The 17,941-nt window shown below is 34.5% G+C and overlaps 1 protein-coding gene and 1 long non-coding RNA gene across 20 annotated transcripts in view; one reads left to right on the forward strand and one right to left on the reverse strand.

Moving 5' to 3' along the window:
• The window catches only part of LOC118763113, a 285,588-nt gene that overhangs the window by 94,124 nt on the left and 173,523 nt on the right, over positions 1–17,941 (reverse strand). The window lies entirely within an intron of this gene.
• Positions 1–17,941, forward strand: part of LOC115211116 (kinesin-like protein KIF13B) — a 772,943-nt gene that overhangs the window by 44,160 nt on the left and 710,842 nt on the right. For all 19 annotated transcript variants that reach the window (XM_036502438.1, XM_036502452.1, XM_036502447.1 and 16 more), the window contains exon 2: positions 5,333–5,405. In XM_036502438.1, coding sequence (XP_036358331.1) covers positions 5,333–5,405 — 73 coding nt within the window. The remainder of the gene's footprint in view (positions 1–5,332; positions 5,406–17,941) is intronic.

Genomic DNA, 17,941 nt, shown 5'->3' on the forward strand with positions numbered 1-17,941 from the left:
CAATAGTGGCTGATGAAGTTAATAGTTGTTGAAACCTCTGGATGTCTTGTGAAATAACTTGTGGCATATGTTCTATGTTTTTAGGTTGTATATTTGAGAGATAATTTTCTTTACTTCAAATAGTCAAAGCATCAACTACCTTTTGAGCTATTGTGTAGTGACTGTCTCACTTAGCGCAATCTTAAAATTTTATTTCATCTGATGTTATGGAGCTTGTGTGCGCGTGTGTGTAACATTATTTATTCATTCCTCATCAAAGGTAGCAAGCTGGCAGAATCGTTAGCATGCCGGGCGAAATGCTTAGCATTATTTCGTCTGGCGCTACGTTCTGAGTTCAAATTCTGCCGAGCTCGACTTTGTCTTTCATCCTTTCGGGGTCGATAAATTAAGTACCAGTTACGCACTGGGGTCAATATAATCGACTTAATCCGTTTGTCTGTCCTTGTTTGTCCTCTCTGTGTTTAGCCCCTTGTGGGTAGTAAAGAAATAGGTATTTCGCCTGTCGCTATGTTTTGAGTTCAAATTCCGCTGAGGTTGACTTTGCCATTCATCCTTTCGGAGTCGATAAATTAAGTACCAGTTAAGTATTGGGGTCAATGTAATTGACTATCCCCCTCTCTCAGAATTTCAGGCCTTGTGCTTATAATAGAAACTATTAGTTATTCATTCCTCATAATTCTTTGTTTTTTCAAGAAGTTGTAACAATGGAGTGAGTTCTTATTTCTAAAAGAATAAATACTAAGCTCTGTGTATTTGAGGACTTGCTCTCTCACTTGTGTGCATAGCTACATACAAAAATAACACACTAGTTATGTTACTGGTAGAGAGAGTATTTGTGGAAGTCTAGGGCTTTGGAAAGAAGTGGTGTGGTTTGATTTTCAAGAGCTGGGCCTTGCAGAAAGGAGGACAAGACAGGATATTGATATGTTGAATAACTGACTCACCCAAGCCATACCAGCATGGACAAACATACATTTTAACAATGATGATGATGTTGGTTGATTGAGGTCATTGACCATCTAAATAACACCTTCATATTCTGACAGAATGACGAACAATGCAGAGAAATAAATAAAATGTTGTTTGAGCTGAGAATTAGTTGCAAGTGTGTGAATACTTGATTGGAAATGGTACATATTATTGCCAGGAATCTAGCACTAAGAGATGAATTGTTGGTACCACAATAGTGCTAATAATGATTTCTGCATTGGCATAAAACCAAGATTTGTAGGGAGTTCATACATTTGTATCATCAGCTGAATGGACTTCTATACGTTGTTGGTGGTTTGTTTTATCAGTGCCAAATGATGAACGGTAAAGATTACTTTAGTTGGTGAACACAGGATGTAAAGGGGATGTAAACAGATATTAGTCATTTAGTCAGCACAGATTGAAGTCGTTTAGTATGCCACTTCAGTAGCATTTTATATAATGACTGTGTGTGTTGGGAGAATATGGGTGTATTTATACACTTCTCCACCTATCATTTGACTGTACTTAGTTGGCTTTTTAAAACTGGAAATCTAACAAGTCATCAATTGTAAGCATTTACAGAAATATAATTTTTGCAAAATTTCTCTTTTACTTAATAAAATAGCAGCTCACATCACCATTGTATTATTCACAAATATTCTATTTTGTCTTTCAAGTGTATTGCTTTTGCATAATATTGCATTACTTGAATCTGTAATTGTTACAACTGAAAGCATAGTTAAAAACCAGGGAAAAAAAACCCACCAAAAAACTGTAGTTGAGAAATATTAAAAATAGTTTCTAAAATTTCAATTCAGATCCCAGGAAATTTAATTGTCCATTTTGAAATATTTTATTGTGCAAGTTTTTTTTTTAATATCTGAGAATAGCTTTTCTTTGATAGCCTAAATGTTAAATGTCTGAAGTATGGCTTTTAGATTTGTAGAATTGGTCTGTATGACTGACTATACTTAGCATTTCTTTTTTTATAGCTTTGATATGATCTAATATAATACCGAGAAGGTAATATTTGAATATAAATGTAGAAGCTATTTTTTTTTGTTTTGTTACGTGTTTGTGGGTGGTGGTGGATTAAGTAAAATTGTAAGTTCTGACATTGAATAACTTAATAGTAAAAAGGTAAAACACCCTCTCTCTCTTTCTCTCTCTCTGCTTTTGATTAAGCTTCCAAAGTATAGAAGTTGTATTGTGTGACTGGAATTGTACATGTTAATTTGATCATAATAAATATTCATATTCAGACATTGTGAGTGTGTGTGTGTTCTTTGAAATATTTTGAGCTTTGCTTTTTGTCTTGAATAGAATGTTTTTATTGTGTTTGTAATAGTCTTCCATAAGTATTCCTGGTTTTTCTTTCATGTTCATCTTGATTACAGTAATGCAAAATATTTTAAAGGACTTTAATAAAAAGAAAAGCCTTATATAAATATATATATGCGTGCATTATTTATTTATGGTAACCTGAAGATTCTTCCCTTGAAGAATACAGCATTTTAAATACACATACATTTATGATATTCTAGTTTTGCTAACTTTGTTAGCAATGTTTGTCCCTTCTCGAGCCATTCCTAGCTCATAAGGGCCAGTTTCCCGGTTTCCTTGGTGTAAAGGTTCCCCATCTGGATGGGACGCTGGTCCATTGCAAGTGAGCTGCAAGATGCAGGAGGAAAGAATGAGAGAAAGTTGTGGCGAAAGAGTCAGCAGAAGCTCACCATTACCTTCTGCTGGAGCCATGTAGAGCTTAGGTGTTTTGCTCATAGACACACACATCGCCCGGTCTGAGATTCCAACCCATGATCCCTCGACCATGAGTCCACTGCTCTAACCATTAGGCCATGTGCCTCCACAATGTTAGCAATGTTTGCCACATAATGGTTTTAGGTTGTTTGCAGTATATTGAAATAATAATTGTTACTGAAAGTTAGAGCCAGAAATTTGGGGAGAGACATGATCCATTAAATTGGCTCCAATAGTTGACTGATACTTTGTTTAATCATTCTCAAAAAGATGAGATGAAGTTGCTCCTGGCAAGATTTGAACTCTGAATATAAAAAGTCAGTATGAATACTGCAAGGCATTTTTTATTTTTTCTAATGCTCTTACAATTCTGCCAGTGTACCATTTTAATGTAAAATACAATAACTAGTAATATTATGATTGTATATATACATGTGTGTATAAGGACTTTTTTGTTTGTTTTTTAGATGTTGAATAAGGTATTTCTTGCTGGCATGCAATATGGCATTTCCTCCATTTATAAAAAATGTGACAGTAACAATGTTAAATGACAACTTGAATTATTCAGCAGCTTGTTACTTTATTAGATTAGTATGACATTGTTGTATAGAAGCTCTTTACTGGAATTTTAGCGTCACTGCTGCAAACTTTGGATAACTTTGAATTGACATACATGGAAATCTACTCAATTGTACCATTTCAAAATAGTTTTGTATTGTGAACGTTTAATCCACAAGTATTTGTTTATCTAATTACTTTTCATCTGTTTATTGTTTATCTCCTTTATTCTCTTTTCAATTGCTTCTCTCGGTTTCTCTTTGAGATGTTAAGTTTAGGAGAGACACTGAAAGGAGTAGATGTGGAAACAGTTAGGTGGGGATGCTCCCCTGCTACCTAAAGCTTATTCGTGGAATAAAAATTAAATAAAAGTATAATTGCAGCGTGGAAGGTGTTTATAAGCCATTTAAGAAACACACAAAACCGTTAGATTCACTTCAACATTTAAATTTAATTTGTCAAATTATTTTCGTCGCTTTGAGACCGCGACTTGTTCACTGACAAAGCTTCGACTCGCTATGCAAGTACATCTCCGTAAAAGTATAATTATTGAAGTACTAACTTCATCTATTTATTGCTGCTGTTGAGCCCTTCTTCTCTGCTTTAGCAGAACTATAATTGGACATTCTAGATTTTGACCTATTGCAGAGAACCTAATTTGTCCATGGGTGTCTACTTGAGTGGGACATGCTGTCCCTAACTTTACATTTTAAGGGAACTTAGGGTTGCATTCCAATGAACACTTTCTTTTTACAAGATGTAGGATATGATTTGAGGGAAATTTGGCTGCCATTTTCAACAAGTCAAGTAATTGTAGAGGTTTCCACTATTGAATTGCTCATCTATATGTAGATGTTGGTTGTATTTCTGTCCCAAACTTTCTCGCCAGAATAATTTCTGGAACTCTATAGACAGTAGGCTAAAAAGTGAAGACAACTTTCTAGAGATAAAAACGAAGAACAAAATTGATTAATCTGATCAGAAAAAATGGATATCAAATGAAAGTATTTTAACTTCAAGAAGCAAGGTATTAATCATATAATTCACTAATGGTTTTTGACTGTTTTATTTTATTGCTCTCATAAATGATAGAAGGCAGTTTGACCTTGGCTAGATCTATATTTCAGCACAATGAGGTGCCAAAATAGAATCACAGATATTCTATTATTCTCATCTTCTCATTATTTATTAATTTTATTAGCCAATCCAGGAAAATTCACAAGTATCCTAATTCTTGCATGCAAAAGTTATATTGTTAGAGTAAATGACTTTAGTCTAGACTGTAAATGTTCATGGCTGTAAATGTATATTGTGGTAACAAATGAAGAGAAGCTTCAGAGAAAACATTATTTTCTGCAATTTAATGACTTCTCTGATAGGTATGAGGTTTCCTCAAATTTTATGGGAGGATATAGCCAATTATATCAACCTCATTGTTTGACTGGTATTAGTTTTTTATTGGTCTCTGGAGTAAAAATGGCAAAGTTAATTTCAGTGAGATTTGAATGTAATAAGACATGACTAAAATATTCTTGATTGTTGACCTTACTGATTCTAAAACTCCATCAACCTTAATTTTCCAGAATTTTCATTATACTAAAAATTATATAGTCGCAGTGCTAAGTTTCATGCTGTCAGCTGATATGTTTAACAAAACTGTACTAAATAATTTCATAGTTTAATAACCACTTTCTGCATAATTCCACCTGTGTTAATGTTAGGCATTATTTACTGTGTAAGAGCTGAATCCCTTTGTGAACAGAACATAATTTGTTCAATAAAGTAATCTTGACTTGCTAGAAATAACAGCCAAATTTCCTTCAAATCACATACTCAGGGCTACATTATCCAATGTAGCCTATAGATGAATACTACTATAAAATAATGCATTGTAAGGTAGCACTGATACTAACATCATGTAGGTTGTTCTCGGATAAATGTCTTCATTTTGCATTGATTATTTTCTGTAAATATGTCAAACCCTTTTTATCTTTTGCATTGTCTTTTACAAGAAACTATATGAATATATTTTCTTTCTTTGCAGAGGTTGATCTGGCTGCAAAATGTATTGTAAATATGGATACCACACAAACTGTATTGTTTCATCCAAAAGACAGGTAAATTAAAAAAATTGATTGTTTGAGATGTGTTATTACATGCATACATAATACACTAATACACATGTAGCATACGTGCATATTCATATACATGTATGCACACTTGACTAGCATGTGTGTGGCTGTTTGATCCTGTTCAGGGAAGCTTAATCCATAAGGTGGAGAAGGCCTTGTGCATGATCAATACTTGAAAGGAATTAGTGTTGGTATATGTAAGAAATATACTTGATTTTTGTCCATGATGTTGCACATATTCACCTGAAGTGAAACAAATGTATTTAAAATAAGCCAACACAGTATACTGCTTCTTTAAGTCTTTTGGGTTCAGATATTTAGAGCTGTGTTTTGGGGGCATAGCCAACTCATTGTAGCAAGGGAAAACAGACATAACTGATAATGTTGCTGAGGGTACACACATGCACTGTTGTGTTTGCAAGTACATACACAGATGCATTCATGAATATATACACACTTGTGTGTGCATACCTATGAATAGGCTATACTATATTCTTGCATGCCTGCTCACACACTGTGTGAAAGTACAGATGCATACAGAAATATCTGTATGAATCTGCACATGTGTATTCACTGGGTTATGCATATGTGTGTGTGTATTTGTGTTTTATTGTCAGTGTTTACCTAGTCTGTACAAAGTTTGCCGAATGTTTGAATTTCTGAAAACAACAAAAGCTTGTTGATTTATGTATTTGAGTGAATCAAGAAATACATTAAAAAAAAAAAAAAAATCCACTCTAGAAATATTTACAAGTTCTTTGATATTTTTTCTTTGTTTGCTTTTTATTATTGTTGTTCACATATTTGGTTTACTATCATTTTTGGTGTAAAATGTTTTTAATAATAATAACAAACATCACTAGACTGATAATAAAATTGTGACAGTGACCTACATGTGTGAATGGGTGTATTTATTCGGCTTTCATATTTAATCATGTGTTTATTTTGAAAATTAAGAGCGAGGTTATTTTGCTGAAGTTAGAGCTTAGTAAAATAAAAATAAGAAATAAGTGGAAATTTTACCGTAGAACTTAATAAGTTTCTGTTTTCTGTATGCAAGCACAAAATGTGTGTCTGTCTTCTTGAGCTAACGTTATAATGGAGATATTTTGTTATGTCTAGGTCGTTCTTATTCCATTGAATCTGAAGGTTGTTGATGAATTTTCTCTGCTCTTTTAGAGAAACTCGACTGAGTTAAGTAAAAGAAAAAAAGTTTAATGTAAATGTATCTTCTGATGATGATTATTTTAGTTGCTCAATCAGCTGGACTCTTTACTCATTGAATTAGAGCATAACTGGCTGGGTATTCCATTGACACTTCCACCCTTAACGTAATCCTCAAGCAGAAACAGTGACACAGCCATTTGTCTAATGGGCTTCAGTACAGTTTTCAGATATCCAGTTTCAGTCATGAGCCTAAGGCTGTGGTTAAACACTTGCCCATGTTGCCAAACTTTGAGATCAAATCCTGGACTTGATGATTGAAGCAGACTTTTTTTTCTTAGTCAGTGTCTGTACCAAAAACCAATGAGTATTTTTTTTACTTTTGACTTGTTTTGGCCATTAGACTGCAGCCATGCTGGGGTACCATTTTGGAATTTTTTAGTCGACTGAACTGACCCCCAGGACTTTTTTCTAACCTGGGTACTTTTGTCTCTTTTGCGGAACCACTAAGTTATAAGCATGTAATCCCACCAATACCAGCTAAGCAGTGGTAAGGGACGCACACGTGTGAGTAGTATAATCATGAGCTTCTTTCAGTTTCTACCAAATTCTCACAAGGTTTCAGTCGGCCTCAGGTGGTAGTAGACACTTGCCCAAGGTGCCATGTAGTGGAACTGAACCCAGAACCATGTGGTTGGGAAGCAAACTTCTTACCACACAGCCACGCCAAAAGTAATGCTTTCAAAGTTGTAAGGTCTGTATTAAGATGTTCTTTTGAATAATATTTGTTGGAGAGAGAACAATATTAGTTTCTTGTTATTTGCACTAAGTATTTTATAGAAATTACATTAAGGGTGCAAGTATGTATGGAATACCCGGCCAGTTACGCCTTAATCTTTTTTTTTCATATTAAAGGTGGAGATATTCTGACAGGTATAAATGAATGTTAGGTATGCTGGTAAAATAATCCTGTGCAGATGCTTAAACTCACATTTATCCTGTGCAATACTAGGTTAAATTAGAAGATACCGCCTTTGAAATTTCTCTATAGCAAGCTAGTTTGTTTTAGACTATTGTAAATACTTAAGGTCACAATGAAAGCTTAAAACCTGTTCTAATGGATATTTAATTGCTCAGTACAATAATTGGGATTTGACAACACACACATTTGAGTACCTATGAAGGACAGTTAAACACTGTTATAGCCTAGTCACATTTTTAGTTATTCAGTATAGCACTTGAGAAAATGTTTTATATTTTTTTCATATATTTTAACCAGGTTTATATAGAAATTTGATCTAGATGGTTTAAAAAAAAAAAAATTTGACTAGTGATGCTTATGAAGTTCAGTTTGCTAAGCTTTATTTTCTGATAATATCATAAAGAAAAGCTACTTACATAACTACGCTTGTTTGCTTAGCGAAATTATAAAAGGAAGGTACTTATTTATTACTGTACAGCTAACAGCTCCACTTTTCCCTCTCTTCACCTACTTTGATTACAATGGAGAGAACGAGTGTGGTTTAGAATGACAAGTAGCTGTAGTATCAATTTAGTATCAAGATGCGTAATCTTTTTTGCTAACGACAATTATGAAATAACATTAATTGAACCTGATTATTCTAAATGGGGTCTCCTTCTTATCCTGTCTATATAGTTAAGCTGTTTAATACTCATTTTGCTGACCACCTTCAAATATGGTGCTAACTAATAATTGCAAAATATTCATGGTTGCTTGTAGGCTTAGATGATTAATTAATTTACAGTAGTTATTAAAGAAAATATTTTAAAAGAAATTATACAAATATTAATTTCCGAAATTATTAAACCAAACGTTACGAAGAATAGGGAATATCGTTAGTTCCTGAAACTAATTTCTCTGTTCATTTTCTCCTTTTTTTTTTTTTTTTTTTTTTTATGTTATAGAAATATTGGTGTTTGTTAGGCTTCTAGCTGCAAAATCATAACGGACCTATCCAATTAATTCTAGAATATGTGCATTAATCTGCTGATGGAGATGATAAATTAGTCTATGAATAAATGATAATTTATTTAGGAAATGTGATTGTTGTCTTTAGTAGATTCTGCTTTGAAAGAATTTTAAAAAAGAATTGTGTTGAATCGCTTTGCTTTCTTTCTTCTTTGTAAAGTGCAGTGTGACCTTTACAGAGCATAGATAAGTGGGTGGTAGGGATTAAATTTCTGGGCACACAGTGCAATCAGTGGGTGTATTTCAGATGTACTGAGGAGTATAAACCACCATTTCAAGGGCATTGTCACAATGAATAGAACACATCAAACACTAGCATCACCTGCTGCTGTACTTGTTGATTGGAGGTAGTTGTAAAATTCTGTTATTAGGTGATCCGATTAATGATTTTGGTGATGACAAGGTATTATTACATGTTTTCATTAGAAGAGCAGCTAGATGGTATTGGAAGAATATTGTTATTGGGAAGCAATATATGAGCCATAAAATTAAAATATCAACAAAGGCAGGATCAGAAATGAAATGATTATGGAATGCTTCATGTATAATGTTCTTCATGCTATTTGGGCTGATCACCTTAGCTTCCAATTCATTAACTTGCATCTGAAAATGGAGATGAGCCTCCTCATTCCTCTGGGAATCTTTAAATACTTCTGTGTAGTTTAAATAGTTATTTTATTGATTTTTGGGAGGATGAAAGGCCTGATGAGGTTTTGTATTGGGGATGGTGCAGCAGTCATGGCTGTTAAATAATCGACTCTGTATTTTACTGCTCAAAGTTAGGTGTTAGAAATTACAAAGAGTATCAAACTCTGTGTTATAAAGTCGGTGAATTTGAGATGTTTTCTTTGGTGACTTTGTTCTGAGTTCAATTCCACTACATGACAAATTGGGTACAACCAAAACTTTGAGTGCAATGATTGTTGGAAACTGTACTGAAGCTCGGTGTTTATCTGCATCGAGGTGGTGATGAATGAAGTGTCGAGTAATATGTGTGAAATTGATATTTATCACCATAAGAAAATAGTATTTAAAAATTAAAGAATTCTGATACATTATCTGCACTCAGTAAAAAAGTTAATGTATGGGCATTAAAAAGTAATTGGGAATAAATTTGGTGAGTAAAACTACTGTTGGGAACTTGCAAATGACAGTTTTTAAGTTAACCCTTTCGAGCAAAGAGAATCTAAGAAAATAGATCTAAAAACAAACATTAGAATTATGTAAAGTTTTTCTGTTGTCTTGGGGTATTGTCTTTGGATATTTAAATGGCAGGAGGATTTAATTAATCAAGGTTAAATCCTACCAAGAATTATATTTGAAATTTTAATTTAGTAAGAGAAATAATTCATAAACTAGAAGAAAAAACTAGAAGGAAACCTTTCTGCATTGAATGTTAAATTTTTCAGACATTTTGTTTATTCATTTATAAGTTTTCAGTTCATTATATTTCAAGACTAACTTGGTTTTCTTATTTAAAATTTACTGATTTCCTCCTCTTCTCCATCCCCAATGACTTCTGATTCTCAATCATGCTAATTACTTCTTAATTTTCTTTATAATTTTTTATGAAAAATTGTTTATTGTAGTTTAATTATAACCGAGATACGTATTATTTATTCTATCATGATTGACTGTATTTTTGTCCTTGCAAATTAAGTCTATAGCTAATTAATTATATTTACTGTTTGTGCTTACTGGCCTCTGGAAACTGATTTTAATTTGATGAGAAATCAACAGGAATGCATAATGTATTGATTCAACAAGTCATCATTCTAGCAATATACCTATTGTTGAGATAAGCTTACATCTTTTCTGCTATAATCTATACTGACTACATTGAACTCTTTGTAACTGGACTTGAACAAAGAGACTGGCTCAGACTGTTGCTCTTTTCTTTAGGTATAAATAAAAGGATTAAAAGTATATAAATACCTCTCACTGTTTGGTATTTGGATAATAGCAATAGCAGTGACCCGCTCGCTATTGTCATTGTTTAACCCGAATTGGCCAAGCACTAATCATATTTGGCTTGGAAATAAGTAAACTTATACAAATCTGAGCTGGTCTTCATGTTGTGCACCTCAATGAATTGCTTCCTAATATTCATGCAATGTTGGCTGAAGAACTTGAAATCTTTGGTCATCCCATCCAGATTAGTTGCATTCGTCATTTCTCTAAATGAAACAAACTACATGAATGCCTGAACGAAATACCTGGATGCATTTCATGCCGAAGAACTGCTTTGCTATGCCCAAAGTAATGTAGTTCCTCTATACAACTGTAGTGTATTAGGTAATTGATTACTTCACTGCTATTGATCAATTGATAAAGAGGTTAGCAAATAAATTCAATGTTAGTTTCAATGACACCACTTGGTTACAAACCACCATCATAGCAACACATATTTGCACTCTTGGCCCTCATCACATTTCAGTGGGTTGATTGCATCCTTTGAGATGCTTCTGTCAGCAAAATTATGACAGTCCATCAGAACAAGTAACCAAAGGCATACATAAAAATGGTCATACTATTAGTGTTGAACATATACTGCCTTCTTTGTAGGAACAACCAATTCCTTTTGGCATTAAAACTATACTGATATTGAAAAAGAAACAATGGAATTGGGATGAGACACCAGTCGAGACTTCATCATAGGTAATTGCACAAGCATTACGAAATGGTTGTTTGGTTCAGTTGTTTTCCAGTGCCCTAGATTGGTATCAAGCTGGACAGTGGTGCTTTCTAAGTGATGTGCTTCTTTCCGTGGGTTTGGATGTGTGCCAAATGTTATATGGGTGTGATTAATAGGTCAAGCTGATAAAGTTTCCTGCATTGGCAGGCTGTTTCACATACCCTGATATAATATCAAACAATCCTAAGGTTGTGCAGATGATGCATATTGACTATCTTGGAGCTTGCAAAACTGGATTGCAGCTATGGCAAACACTAATGGTATGACTATTTTTATGTATGCTTTAGATCACTTGTTCTGGTGGGTTGTCAGATATTTTTTGCTGAGAGAAGCATCTCAGAGACTGTTATCAAGCCACTGAATGCTGTGATGAGGGCCAAGAGTGCAAATAGGTTTCTGCAAGACTCCTTTCACAAGTAGAACCAGCAGCATTGTAAACAGTGTTGCTGGTTAACTGTGAGTCTTCATTATCACCATCAAAGGGAGTTGAAGTGACTGGTCTAGTAGCTTCTACATCATAGTTGTGGCAACAAATTGATTTAGCTATATCTTGTAGGTCAGTGTGTTGCTGGAATATTGATGGCCACACCCTCTCTATTATTATTGTATCCAATTTATGGACTCAACAGCTGTGTGCTACTTAACTGTTCTGCCCACCAGTATGGTTAGGTTAGAAATATTTGTTTAGTTTATACATTTCTCATGGCACCAGCAGACAAAATGGAAAAGGCGTTGCTCTGGAGTATAGGGTGGGAGCTGTGGTGGTTAGGATTAATGTGGTTGGTTGAAATTAATATAGTAAACAAAGCCTGAACAAACTAGTGGTTGTACAAAAATGAATGCTAACGCTGACTGTGAGTATGAAATCAATGAAATCTCAATCTGATTTGGAGTGTTACTTTAGATCAGTGTTCACATATTGAGTTTCACATATTGACTGAAACAAGGAAATAATTGGAATAAAATGTACAACTGATTTAAAAACTCTTCATGTTCATTGTTTTCTCTAATGCTGAAAATGAAAAATTAAAATTACATTTCTTTTAATTTTAGTTCCATTCTTAAAAGACAAATTCTCTTTTGAGGATTTTTGTGTTCCATCTTTGTCATCAACAAATTGTCTTTGCTTCTAACATTTTCAGCCTGAATAGATATTAGTAATGATTTTCACTAAAACAGTATGGATTCTTGTATACTTCTTGAAGTGATTATCCAATCTGTCTTATGAATTATCATTTATTCAGTGGCATAGTTAGTGTTCTCTGCCTAGGGTATCCCTTGAGGCTTATTCAGTAGGCCCCAAAGTATCACCCCGATAAAATTGTTGTCCCAGGTAGACCCACCCCGCCAAGTTCTGCTACTATACTTTTTGTCTAAGAAAAAATCTGAAAAATCATTATTAGATACAGTAATACTTTGAGTTGTGAAAAACTGATTAAACCTCTTGTCTGTAATCTATATACTGTATGTACCTAGTCATGTGACAACAGAACAATTTCTTAATGTTTATTATGTGTTTAGGGATACTTTTTTTTTAAAGTAAGCTTATCAACTAGCTGCAGGCCTTGCTGTGTGGTTAAGCTCACTGTGCAACCATAATGTTTTGGGTTCAGTCCCACTGCACAGTACCTTAGGCAAGTGTCTTTTACTATAGCCCCAAGCTAAACCAGTACCTTATGAGTGCATTTGGTAGATGGGAACTATGGAAGCTCATCATGCGTGTGTTTGTTTGTGTCTTCCCTCTCACACGACAACAGGTGTTTGTTTGTGTGTCTCTAACTTAGCAGTTCAGCAAAAGAGACTGATTGAATAAGTACCAGTCTTTAATACTAGGGTTGATTTGACTAAACCCTTCGAGGTGATGCCCCAGCATGGTCACAGTCCAGTGACTGAAACTAGTAAAAGATAAAAAAAGATAACTCTATTCTTCAACAATCAGTCAACTTTCTAACTGTTTTTATTTGCAACATAAATAACCTCTTCTCTAGGATTTCAGATTTTTATATGCCCTGTATTAAGATAGTTTTCTTTTCTGGAATGACATCAAAACTCTTTCTATAGTTTTGGCTTTCCATTAAGCAGCAACAATTCAAACTAAAATATGAATTCTGTTCACATCATGTCTTTAATTTTTTGGTTGATTGGTTCAGAAGCTTTGTTCTTTCGTGTCAGATAAACAAACATTTCAAATATATAACTGTTATCTGTATTAATGTTACTATGTTACTGGCAATAATGTATATGCAACATGATTTTCTTTCAAATAGTTCTTCTTCTTTGAAACGAAGCAAAATAGTAAAATTCATCATTGTCATTGTTTAACATCCACTTTTCCTTGCTTACACGAGTTGGGCATAATTTACTGAGGCAGATTTTCTGTGATCAGATACCCTTCCTATCACCAATCTTGGGTGGTGGAGGTATGAGACTAGTGAATTTTTGAGGAACAGAAATCAGTATAGTAGAGATAGAAAAGATAAGTGAGAGGAGACAGCATGCCTGTGGGTCAGAGCCAGGAGTGGGTCTGTTGGCAGTTGAATGCAAGCCAGTTGGGTGGTCCTGCTCAGTGTAGTTCAGAATGTCTGTGTGCATAATTGCATTCCAGATGTGGGTGCAGTATTCCCCGAGCCTCATTTCAGCTTTGTAGAATGTCAGTAGTTGTTGATTAGTTATATAAAGTCCAGTTTGACATTCTGGACATGTTGTGGTCTTACTACTAGTCAGTGTTTCTGTATACCTATAGATTCTGGTTGTGGCCTTGGCAATAAAGAACTGAGGAGTGGGTAGACTTTGTCGGAGCCTCACAATTGCTCTTCCTCTGAATTTATTATTGGTACTTTCTGTTCTTCTTTGCTTTATTGTTAGAATAATATAAAGTTGAAGAGATACTTGGTGTGGCTCTTGTGCTAACATGCTGCAACAAATACATAGCATTAGTCATAAAGTTGTTTAATGGCTTAGTAATTAATATTTAGTTAGTCAAAGATTTAAAAGAAGTTCCAAGACTGCTATTTTATTACAAACCTGAGACTGCTCCTACTTCTAAAGAAAAACTTCAGTTTAACATGATCCAAATAAAAAAAACCTTCCATTCAAATTTCATGTTGATTTGTTCTAAGCACTAGTTTAATAACAAGTTCATTTACTAAATTCGTCATTGTTTTAAAAGTTAATTGAAACACAGGTGGTGTATTTCATCTGAAATATGGCAATAAAAGTGTTAAACTGCCAGCTTTAAATAACAAAAAAACTCTACTTGTCTGCTGTTATTTTCTTAAAATATCTTGTATTTTCTTACTGTCACATCTTATCAATCTAATTGCACTAGTGAATTGGTTTTGTTGATTCAGTCGTGCAAGTACATATTGGTTTTTGTTATAATCTTATGTTTCATCAATCTTGCTAAGTACTTTATGGTTAGTTTTCCATACAAAGTGTGATAGTTAGTTATCATAGTTCTCAACTAATTGGTTTTATTTTTTGTTTTGTTTTGTTTTTTCTTTAGTTTTATCGAGATGGTGCAGTGACTGAATTGATGACTGGAACATCATGAAATGACTGTTTTAATGAGCATTATTTCACACACAGACAAGATAGTGAATGAAATCTCTTGCTTGAGCTTTTTAAACACCTGTCACTCTTGTTAAATATGCAGTGACCCAGTGATTACTGTATTTTCGGGTATGTAGGGTGCACAGGCCCAATTTGGCAGGCATAATCTGTGAGAATAGAAAAACTGAAGCTAGCCCCAAATTCCCAAGCTGAATTCTCATGCATTTTCATGTGAAGAAACCAGGAAAATTTAGACTTATGCCATTTAGTAAGCTAGTATATATCTTAAGCAACTAACCTTGAATGGGAAGATCTGCAAACAGATCTCTAACTTTTGGAGAATTCGTTGCAATTACTTCCTCCAGAGTCATATCCCAATGATGATCATTTTCATTGCAAAAAATCATGTAAAAAAAAAATTGCTGAAAATAATTGAATTTTGCAATTAATTTTGATTATTCCCCAAATTTATTTCCAAGTTATAAAGATTGTTCTGGTCCAAAATTTGTCGCAAAAAATCACGTAAAAAAAATCACCAAAAACAATTGCACTAATGAAAACTTGGAAATTCAAAATTTCAGGATTGTGGGTCTGGCTTTTGCTTGGAATGTTTTTAATTTACTCAGTCAGCCTGATTCAAAAATGGTATATGTTGGGCTACGGCCTCTAAGAGTAAAGTTGAAAAAGTGTAACACATGCATTTATTATATTAGATTATGGTAGGCTAAGTTATGATATTTACCTTAACACTACCAATTATCCTCACTGGCCTTCACTGTCACCAGAATTGTCCATAATTAATAACACTAACCAAGTCTACCCTAAGCCTGATCTTCAGTATATGAGGTGCAGGGGAATTTTGGTGGGGAGGGAAGTGTGCCTTATAAGCCAGAAACTATGGTAACTTTTTAGAAATGTGTATCAACTGTGCTATTGACTGCTAATTACAGTAAAGAAAGAAAACAAACCACAAGCCACATTCTAACTTGTAAAAATAAAGCAATACAGCTACTTTACAAAATTTGAAGAACCAGCACACCCATACTAATCTTACTTTTGCAACCATGTGGTTTGGGGCATTTTGGGATATGTCCTTTACTGGAACTTCAGACTGACTGATTCCTTGTGAGTGAATTTGGTTGGTGGAAACTTTGTGGAAGCCCACTAAAACAACACTGGTTGTCAAGTACCTGGGGAACACAAAATACATCACCATTTAATGTCTGTTTTTCCATGCTGGTGTGGTTTGGATGGTTTGACAGCAATCTTCTAGCTTGCCAGTTCCTGTCAAACTGTCCAACCCATGCCAGCATGGAAAACAGATGTTAAATAATGATTGTGTGTGTTGGTTTGTTTATGTCCCCATATCTTAGCAGTTCAACTAAGCATGGAAAACTGACATTAAATAATGATAGTGTGTGTGATGGTTTGTTTATGTCCCCCATAACTTAGCAGTTCAACTGAAAAAGTACCAGACTTTAAAAATAAATACTCAGGACAATTTGTTCAGTTATACCCTTCAAAGCAATACCCCAACATGGCCATATTTAATGATTGATACTAGTATGATAAAACACCGAAAACAAGGAAGCTGTTAAATGATAAGGCCTTGTCTGGTAATGAATCTTGATATGCTGTTGTGAAGGAATTCTTCATAAAGATGGGAATTTGGTGATCTTTGATGCATGAACACATTTGGCATGACTTACTAACCCTGAGGTGGGAATATTCTAAAATAATTCTGAGCAACAGGAAATTTGTGTTGTAGTGGAGTTTGCCCTTGAATTTTATTACATCAGTTGTTTCATTGTAGTGCTCAGGGGATTCAAGTTGTTTCTTGGTAGGACGTTTGATGAGGAAGATGAAGAATAGTTTGTCTGTGTGATGTCTGATCTGGGAAATGGTTGAGCTATGGGGAATTGTAGATGGTTGGAATGATCTTTTTACTTCAAACAGTGATGCTAATTTTATTTTGTGCTAAAGCTATGGCAGTGAGTGGAATTGAGGTTAAAGCAAATAGAAATGAACTTCAAGTGAAGCATCACAAATTGCTAGTTTATTGGTAAAATAGATTTATACTGAAGGATTGTAATATACACATTGTGTGCGTGCGTATGTGTATGTGTGTGTGTGTGTGTGTGTGTGTGTGTATAAAAATTTATTTTGGTCAAGTCAATCTCTTGCTATTTTGTCTGAAGATCCTGTGTATTCACTGGTGAAACTCGATTCTTTCCTACTCTAGGCACAAGGCCCGAAATTTTTGGGGCGGGGGCCCAGTCAATTATATCAACCCAAGTATGCAACTGGTACTAAATTTATTGACCCCGAAAGGATGAAAGGCGAAATTTGAACTCAGAACATAAAGACAGATGAAATGCTGCTAAGTATTTCGCCTGGTGTGCTAACGTTTCTGCCAGCTCGCCACCTTTAAATCAATGTTTTCTTTTCTACTCTAGGCACAGGCCCTGAAATTTGGTGGGAGGGGGCCAGTCAATTAGACCGATCCCCAGTAGTCAACATTAGACAAGTGTGTGTGTAGAAAAAGAGAGAAAGAAAGGGAGAACTTGGGTTTTGGTCATTATTTGTGCAGGCCCTGTCTAACTTAATAGCAGCATGTATAGTAGTCTTAAGTCATGTTTTGGGCACACTGTAGCCACTTGAGTATGGAGTTGTTCCTTTTCCAAAATACATTCTGAGTATTGATGGTTTGTCTTATATTTCATGAAGGACACAGGTGTTCTTTTGCAGTTTCTTTTGAGATAGTAGTATTGAAATGAAGCAGAACCAGTTGATGTTAAAAAAAAGGCTGTAAAGTTGTGTTGCAGTGTTATGCGATGCAAGCTCTCCTCTCCTCTGCTCTCCTCCTCTTGCCCTCCCTCTTTCCCCATCCCTCCCCCTCTCTACAGTATTATTTCTACTTGCTTGTCATTACATTGTAGCTATGCTGGGGTACAAAATTTTCATGTACATCTTTTACTCATATTTTCATATACATGTATACAAAAGACACTTAATATGTTTATACACTTTAAATGTATGCTTGCATCAAGTACAGACTTCTGACACACTTGTGCATATGCATATACACATACAGGATAGATTCTTAAATGTGCACTTTTA

This window comes from Octopus sinensis, linkage group LG4 (assembly GCF_006345805.1).
Source record: "Octopus sinensis linkage group LG4, ASM634580v1, whole genome shotgun sequence".
NCBI classification, from domain to species: Eukaryota; Metazoa; Mollusca; class Cephalopoda; order Octopoda; family Octopodidae; genus Octopus; species Octopus sinensis.